This window comes from Borostomias antarcticus (genome assembly GCF_949987555.1).
Source record: "Borostomias antarcticus genome assembly, chromosome: 21".
In the NCBI taxonomy this organism is placed as follows: domain Eukaryota; kingdom Metazoa; phylum Chordata; class Actinopteri; order Stomiiformes; family Stomiidae; genus Borostomias; species Borostomias antarcticus.
This window is the reverse complement of record NC_140254.1, coordinates 15,912,736-15,922,120: the sequence shown is the minus strand read 5'-3', so window position 1 is coordinate 15,922,120 and position 9,385 is coordinate 15,912,736. Positions and strand designations below refer to the sequence as shown.

At 44.6% G+C, this 9,385-nt stretch overlaps 1 protein-coding gene across 1 annotated transcript; it reads right to left on the bottom strand.

The window, feature by feature from the left end:
• Positions 1-5,686: 5,686 nt before the first annotated feature.
• Positions 5,687-8,493, bottom strand: LOC311322862 (1-acylglycerol-3-phosphate O-acyltransferase ABHD5-like; the record flags this gene model as incomplete). Its single annotated transcript, XM_084454980.1, has 7 exons — positions 5,687-5,776; positions 6,299-6,479; positions 6,563-6,674; positions 6,779-6,933; positions 7,229-7,625; positions 7,805-7,902; positions 8,456-8,493. The coding sequence occupies 7 exons, from the start codon at positions 8,491-8,493 to the stop codon at positions 5,687-5,689; spliced, it is 1,071 nt and encodes a 356-aa protein (XP_084311106.1).
• Positions 8,494-9,385: the final 892 nt, after the last annotated feature.

Below are 9,385 nucleotides of genomic sequence, written 5' to 3'. Positions count from 1 at the left end.
TATAGCCAAAAGGCAAAAAATGTGATGACAAATTCAATGATAACAAGTACAGTTTGTTTCAAAATAAGAAGACAGGGCTTTAAAACAACTGAGGGATGAGAAGGATCTAAGCTCAACAGGTAAGTGATTCCAGTAATTAGGGGCCTTGGACCTAAATGCTCTTCGTTAACACTTTATAATAATGATCAGTTATAAGGCATTTATAAAACATTTGTTAATAATGAACTAATCATTAACATATCATTTATAAACATGTGTAAATGATCCATAAATGATTTGTAAATATACTAGTTAAACATTCACAAATGATCTGTAGATGGTTTATAAAACATTTAATAATAATGAACCAATCATTAACAGATCATCTATAAACGTGTAAATTATTCATAAATGATTTGTAAATATACTAGTTAAACATTCACAAATGATCTGTAGATGATTTATAAAACATTTAATTATAATTAACTAATAATTAACAGATCATTTATAAACATGTGTAAATTATTCATAAATGATTTGTAAATATACTAGTTAAAGATTCACAAATGACCTGTAGATGATTTATAACACATTATCAACATTACTTGTAAATGATGTGTTCAAAATTAATTAGTTAGTTAATATGTAGTAAAACATTTGTAAATGATTTTAAGAATGCCTTATTTATTTGTTTTTCATGTTTATCAAATGATTTGTTAAACATTTACTAAAAGTCTACAAATCATTTGTAGACATTATTGCAGCCCCAAAGACTGTTATAAACTACTAGTTTATAATGAACTAACCATTAACAAATAATTTATACATGTTTATAAATGAGTCATATATCATTTATAAATACACTAGTTTAACATTCAAAAACGATCTGTAGATGATTTATAACATCAACAGTACTTGTAAATGATTTGTTCAACATTAAATAACATTAGTTAATGTGTAGTAACTCATTTTTAATTGCTTTTAAGAATAACATTTTACACCAATTACTAGAAGTCTTTGTTTTTCATGTTTAACAAATGATTTGTAAAGGTTTTTGCATGTGCTAATATAAAGTGTAAACTATTAATGTCTCTAAAACATCTATAAATCATTTGTAGAGGTTTTTGCATGCGTCAATCTTATCTTATTATAAATTCTACAAGTATTGCATACTATCATATTATACAACTGTAGATTTGAAGTAAACGCAATCACAAATCGTCCGTAGCCTACTTAAGAAGGCTCTTCCGTGTTCGTAGATTATGTTCTTAGTTTCCACATGTGAGAACATTGGTGAATGCTACGACAAACCTGGCTGGGGTGTAACACGCTTTTTGACTTGTCTTCTTAATTGCAGAGTAACTGCGGCTGTGCTCAATCAGTGGGCAATCAATCTGGCAGGATGTACTGTAGTCCTAAATGGGGATTGGGTGGGGTTGCCAACAGCAACATGTCTGATTGGTGAAGGGGGACAGGATGAGGACAGAATTCAAAATACAATTTGACAGTATTTTAGATAGTGTGCATAATTCAGAAAAATGTCACGTCACATCTACCATGTCAGTGAAATGTCATTTTTTTCATAAACACTGGAGATGTTACAGTGAATATGAGGAGCATGGTCGGCTTCAGATAGCTCTAACTAAAAAAGGATACATGTCACAGTTTATTTACACCGTAGGAATCTTGGATAAACATTTTAGTAGGCCTACATACTGTGATGGGAATGAGTTGTGGGACTCTGGACTGAGTATAGATTCACTGATTGACTGATTTGATTGGATTGAGGTGGAAGCAGACAAAAGACAAAGCTTTTACACTACAAACCCCCCTCCCCTCAAGGGAATGTTCTGTCCCCCTTTCTGTTCACATTCTACACTTCAGACTTAAGTTACAACTCGGAGACGTGCCACCTGCAGAAATAGCCTACTCAGTGGACTCTGTCAGATGTGTAAGATGAGACAGGAGGAGGAATACAGAGGCCTAGTAGAGGACTTAGTTGGGTGGTGTGCACAGAATCACCTGCAGCTCAACATGGGAAAACCAGGCAAATTCAGGAGGAAGAAGGCGCCTCTAACCCCTCATTTCCATCCAGGGGGTTGATGTTGAGGTTGTCCAGTGTTACGGCCAAACCAAGTGCTACAACAAGCCATACACATAAATAAAGACGCAAGTCACAAGAAAATGGACAGAGTCGCTGAATATGCCAAAAATCAATGCAAGGCTTTATTAGGCCATGGTCCTACACACGACACATAATCTGCTTAATAATAATCAAACTAAAAGACATTCCCCATATCTGGTCTGGGCCCCGGCGGGAGAAGAAAAAAGGAAAAGAAACCAACCGGTTAATTCATGACTATCCCCCCTAAAACCACTACGAACAAACACAAATAGGAATAAACTCAATCTAGTAATCCTTTAACAGCAGATAATCACACTAAAGAGTGGCATGGCGGCCGTGTCGAGGGGGCGCTCTCTGTCGCTCGTCCTGAGCCTCCTTTTAAGGGCAGGTGTGCAGCCCATCAGGTCATCAGCAGCGCATCTGCCGGCCCCGCCTCTTCAGGCACACCACTTCATTAGGAGCAAAATTTTGCAGGAGCATAACAGCAGTCACAACAGTACCCAGGTGTGCACCTGGACAACAGGCTGGTATGGGCAGGAGACACAGAGTCCACTCTACTTCCTGAGGAGGCTCAGGTCGTTTGGTGTATGTACCGTAGTTCTACCAGTCTGTTGTAGCGAGTGGCGAACGATAACAGGATGGACAAGCTGATCAGGAGGGCGGGCTCTGTACTGGTGGTCAGCCTGGACTCAGTGACTGCAGTAGCATAGAGAAGAATGCTGGCCATACTGAGGTCCATCATGGACAGTGTCTCCCACCTTCTCCATGACACTCTGGCCAGCTAGAGGAGTACCTTCAGCGGCAGATTGGTCCTACCACGGTGCTCCATGGAGCTCTTCCATAGGTCCTTCCTACCAGCTGCCATCAGACTATTCAATGCATCCCCTCACTGGATGGACACTATGGACTGGAGCCAGTTAGGGAGCTAAGACTGGTGCCCAGCGTTTCATAGACAGGACATTCAATTTGCTGTTATATTATACTACTACTGTTAGATCCTACTATATATATTATATACATTATACGTCCCTCCTGGTTTACTTGAATAGACCCACAGCTTGATGTGACTGATTTGACAGCCTGACTGACCTGAATCGACAGTACAGCTGAGACTCTAGACTCTGTTGCTGTACTTTCTGTAAATAGTACTGTAAACAGTACTGTAAATAGTACCCGATTGTGCCTTATTGCCCTTGTGTGCATTTATATGCCTACTGTGCCTTTTTTGTATGTATTGTCATGTGTATTGCCACAACAAAGGAATTTCCCCTCGGGGATCAATACAGTTGATAATCTACCAATAGTATCTCAGCCTTACGATCCGTGATGTGCCTCAGTCAGTGTAGCTGGGAGAGGTCAGCAGATGTGGGCTTTATAGCAGCTGCTGGTGACCAGAGCTGCAGTGTGGGGACGGTCACTGCCGTGGGCGGCGGTGTTGATTATTGATAAACCATCAAGCCCTGTGATCCAACTCTTTACTTAGGCTCATATTTCCTCTGATAGGCAAACAGAGAAGCATTCAGGCATGCTGCCATCTTCATAGCTTTAAAAAAAGAATGTGTTTGTGTGTGTACTGGCACTGCATCCCCTTTCAGAATTTCAATTATGGCCAAACTCAGTGTGAAAGGCCCTTTCCCGCGCCTGTCAGTGCACTGCCTCGATTTTCTTTTTGTAATGAAATGAGAATGTGAGTGTGTGAAATGAAATGTGTGTGTTTGTTTGTGTGTGGACGTGAGGGGGCTGCAAGTGTCTGTGAGGTATTGCTTGCTATCTGCCATTCAGACACTATGGGTTCTGTAGACATGAGCCAGGTCCAAAGCCTATCTGCATGTGTTGTGTGTGTGTGTGTGTGTGTATGTGCTTGTGTTACAGTTAGCTGTTGAATATCACCCACCGCCTCGATACACACCAGCTAGCATTCTCAAGTAAACAAACATCCCATAATTCCCCTGTCAGAACCATGGATGTATTAATAGAAGTATAGGTCAGAACACGCACACATCATTTCCTGCAGTTCCACTGGTTCTGAAGACATTCTCCGTGGCTACAGTTGCCAGGATACGGCACGTTAAGGGGGGGGGGGGCTGATGTCAATGCCAAAGGGGAAGTGTCAGAACTGTATGTGAAGTGTCACAGTTAAATATAATTATGAACGTTGATGGTCCTTCAGCGCCTCAGCTGCCACCAAGAAGAGAGAAGCAGCATCTTATTTAACTTGTAGGCTACTTAGGAAAAACTTGAGCAAACTTTTAAATGACTTCCTGAATAATGTTGCACTTGAAACTGTGTGACATTCCAGACTCAATGCATTGGGTGGCGCACAATGCTGGTCAAAACCAGGCAGATAAAGAGAGGCCATTCATCAACACGTTCGCCCTGCCTTTATCTTGGCCTGCCAGGCTGAGCCTTTTAACAATGTGGAGCCTCTGAAAAAAACACCATGTTCTGGAATCTGGACGCATCCCTTAACTTTGTCCTCCGCTCTCCTGTCACCACACAACCTTCCACATCACATCGGGACTGGAGCTACATATCCACACATGGATATCAACGTATGTATTAATAGATGCAGTGCTTATTGACAACCCCATCTACAGGCCTCTTAGCTGAGGATGGAGGTTAGTGTTTGGAGCGCCTCTTAGTCCTACTGACCGCTGCCCGCAGAGCAGATGTAAACACTGGCACTCATGCATGCACGTGTGCGCGCACACTAAACTGAACCTTGACCCTTTTCTGTCATGGCAATTGACATGGTGCCTGATGGTACTCTATCGCCCCCTGCAGGACTGATTTATGAGGAATTGCTTTGGGATTAAAACCCACCATGGTAGGAGGTGACCAAAACCACCCACTCTCTGGAATTTGAGGATATGAAACTGACAATTTGTGAAACATGAAAAATAGTCCCAGTCAACTTTCCCCCATTTCAACAGTTTCTGTTTATCAAACATCTAGTGAAATGTTGCACAACTGTTTCCAAGAACAACTGATTCTATGTCAACCCAGCAAAGAGCCTCTTCTGGTTCTCTGGCACTGTTACAGGGTAGCTGGAGCACAAGGAGGTCAACAGTTGTTTGCAGCATTTGAAGGTCAGACGCATTTGAAGGTCAGACTGGTTTGCTGCGTAGTAGATTTTATGTGTGTCTGTTTGAAATAACATACAAAGAAAACAAGAAAAAAAGAGCAGCTAACAGACCATACATTTATTTACAACTGTTATTTACATTAGTGACACACCTGTACACACTACCTCAGGTATCATCTGGACTTTGACACTTGATGACATAGTATTAGTGTTATGTTACACCATTACAGCAAACAGTAGCTTGCTCAGCGATTGAGAACCATCCAGTTCAATATTTCTTCTCCTGTTCCTATATTCACGTCTGCATTCATCACAGGACTGAGTATGAAAAAGACAAATTACCGGATTAGAGGAATTAAGAGTGCCTGGTTTGTTCTCAATGCTGGGATGCACTGAGCCCGGGGCCGGTCGACTCGTCCTCCTTCTGGACACGCTCTCCTTCCTCCTGGCTCTCGCCCCTCTCCTCCTTCTCCGGTCCAGTCCCCCCCCTCCCTCTCTCACTTCATACCGGCCAGGATCTGAAGCACGGCCTGGTTGAAGTCATCTGGCTGATCTGCAAACACATAGTGGCCAGCTCCCCTGATCACCTGAGACAGAGAGACAGAGAGACAGATTACCTGATCACCTGAGAGAGAGACAGATCACCTGAGAGAGAAAGAGACAGATCTGCTGATCCCCTGGTCACCTGAGAGAGAGAGAGAGAGAGAGAGAGAGAGAGAGAGAGAGAGAGAGAGAGAGAGAGACAGATCACCTGAGAGAGAAAGAGACAGATCTGCTGACCCCCTGGTCACCTGAGAGAGAGAGAGAGAGAGAGAGGGCTCCCCTGATCACCTGAGAGAGAGAGAGATCACTTGGTCACCTGAGAGAGAGACAGAAAGACACATCACCTGACAGACAGAAAAATAGAGGGATAGAGAGAGACAGAGAGCGAGAGAGAGGGATAGAAAGAGGGATACAGACAGAGGGATAGAGAGAGGGATAGAGAGAGAGAGGGATAGAAAGAGGGACAGAAAGAGACGGAGAGGGACAGAGAGAGAGAACTTCCTAACATTAAATGACTATTTTTTGTTCCATCCTCTGACAAACACAACGTTAGCCAACCCTCTCACCCTGATGTCCACGTTGGGCCTGGTTTTCTGGATGGCATTTCCGGAGTCGCTGTCGATGCTTGAGCGAGAGCCGTAGATGATGGACATGGGAATGTCAGCTCGGATCTCACCCACCCTCTGCAGCATAGGCCTCCTGGCCCAACCATATGGAATGGTCATGTTCCTAAATGCTGTCTCCCCACTACAGAGAGGAGAGACAGAGAAACACTTAGCAGTCTGTGTGTCTGTGTATGTGTGTGCGTGTGTGCATGTGTGTGTAAGTACCTGGGTGTCTGCACGTTCAGATGGTAGATGTAGTCAGATACAGTGTTGTCATCGAATACAGAAGAATACTTCTGTTTAAAATCCGACCTGACTAGCTGAACTAGCATAGGACCTGAGGAGAGAGATCACACAAATCAACACCTTCACAAGCCCACAGCCTTTTCACTTCTGTTTCTTACTCTGTGTGTGTGTGTGTACGCGCATGTGTGTGCTAACCCAGGGGTCCAGCCAGTCTGAGGCCAGCCAGGGGGTTGAAGGGGCTCATCACGGCCCCCATTGCTCTGATCCACACTGGGATGCTCCTCTCGTGGTCGGCGTTCTCTGGACGCGCAGGGAAGCCCCACGGCTCCACCAGGATCAGCTGTCTCACCCTGTACACACACACACACACACATATACATGGTTTACCTGTCATGGTAGCCTCTTCTCTAATCATGTATACACACTCTCACTCACTCACTCACTCACTCACTCACTCACTCACTCACACAATTCACCTGTCATGGTAGCCAATCTTCTCTAATCATGTATACACACTCACACTCTGACTCTCCCTCTCCCTCTCTCTGTCTCTCTGTCTCTCTCTCTCTCACACACACACACACACACACACACACACACATACACACACACACACACCCACCCTTCTCTGTCCCAGCCTCTCACCTGTGTGGGTGTGTGAGGGTGTATGCGGTGGCCAGGTACCCTCCCAGGTTGTGTCCCAGCAGCACCATGTCCCCGAGCCCCAGCTCCTCCCTCCACTCTTCCAGGGCGGCCAGGAACTGCTCCTCCGCGCCCTGGGGGTCGGCGCTGAACACGGGCCGGCTGCTCCGGCCGAAGCCCAGCAGGTCCACGGCGTAGACGGGCCCCGAGGCGGACAGGGGGTCCAGGTTCTGGATCCACAGAGCCGCGCCGCCCCCGAAGCCGTGCAGCAGGACCAGGGGGGGTCGGGGATCAGACCGAGGCCGGGCCAGGGGCGGAGTCCCGGAGTTGAAGGCCAAGGTCCAGAGATAGTTGCCGTTGGATATCCGCACGCGCTGCCCGGAGAACGGGCTGCTCACCGCTGAGTTCAGAGCAGGGGGGCGGTAGAGAGAGGGGGGCGGAGGAGAGAGGTGGAGGGAGAACGGGCGTGTGCTCATATCAACATGAGAAGGAAGTGACATGGGACATATCGAGTGGCAGAAGTAGGAGATGGTGTATGGTGACAGGAAATGGTGTACAGTAATAAACTCTTGTTCTTACACTTCAACATTTTTTCTTCGGCATCGTTTAGCTTGGAGGAGGAGGTGGGACACCAGGAAGGAAGCCAACTAGAGATCCAGGAACTAGAGATCCAGGAACTAGACAGACAGACAGACAGACAGACAGACAGACAGACATGCAGACACGCAGACACATTGCGTAAGCTGTTCTAGAAGAAACCTCATAAATCTTATGACTTACTGAACTTTGACCTGTGCTTTTGTGTTATCTATGCCAATAGATGAGTTTAGTCCAGTCACTTCAGGAAAACATTTTTGTTATAGGCTCGAATCCACTCTCAACTCTCAAATTGTTTTATTATGATGTAAAACCACACAGTTCAAATCCATAGACGAGGTCGTTGTCTCATCTAGAAGCCGAGGAAGGGTGCTATGCTATCTTTCTGAGTCCTGTCATTATGAGCGAGGTGACGGAGCACCCAGCAATCCACGGCTTTTCAACAGGCTGCCGAGGGGGTAAATCATATCAACTTAAACTATCAAGCAACGAATACATTGGAAGCTAAAGTGTACATCAAATAGGACCTACTTTTAACAGTGAGACAACCCGACGTGGAGAAATCAAAAACTAGCATTAGCCTATAGTAATTATAAAACCACAAACAATTAAAAGTAGCCGCAATCCGCTCACCTCTCGGTCCGCTGCGTTTCCTCCGCCATCCTCCGCATGGTGAATATGACCCCCTCCGTCCGTCCGTCCCACAGAGACACCGCTGGAGAAGTAGGAGTGACTGCAGTGGAGTTTATCTCTGTACACCCTATCACTGGGTTTAAACGGCGAGTCAAACACATGTTCACACTACACAGGAACTAGCATTTGACACCGCAAGCAACGCGATAAAAAGTAGCGCTCAATTATTTTCCAGGTGAGTCGCTTCGTCCCCAACCACCCCTGTTGTGGTGACACTTCCCCGAGTGAGGCAGGTTTCGCGACATGCGGCCAACTGTAGACATAAGACATGAATGTGAGAGAAGTTGACTAAATGTTTTTCCAACATAAATAAGCCTACTATAATGGAATGCGGTTCAACCTTCCCTGCAGCAGATACCCCTCTAGCCCCACAAGGTGGCATAGCTACTTAAAGCTCGCTCAGTGATTCTGTCGGGTAGCCTACGTGTCAATATTTTAATTTGTACATTCTGTAACATTGAACGCATTTTATGTGTCCTTGTTTTAAAAAATATATATTTTTCGTGTTGTTTCTGTTTTGTTTTTATGCTGCTATTTTGGCCAGGTCTCCTGTGGCCATTGATCTCAATGGGACTAATCTGGTAAAATAGGCCTAAAGGTAAAAGGTAAAAAATAAAAAAAATAAAAAAATAACATACTTGCGCTCAGTTATTTCAGTTGCACTAACCTACTATCGGGTCAGAATGACAAAATATCCTCTCTGGACATGTTATAGTGCTGAGGTGTTGGTCTACAGTATGTTAATGACAAACTAAATGCAGTGTTTAATTGGAACTATGTGTAATGGTCTAATCATTGTTGGCACCAAACAGGATCTAAACAGCCATTGTTTCAGGATGCATCAAGCTTGTTCCAATGCCAATATCTGAG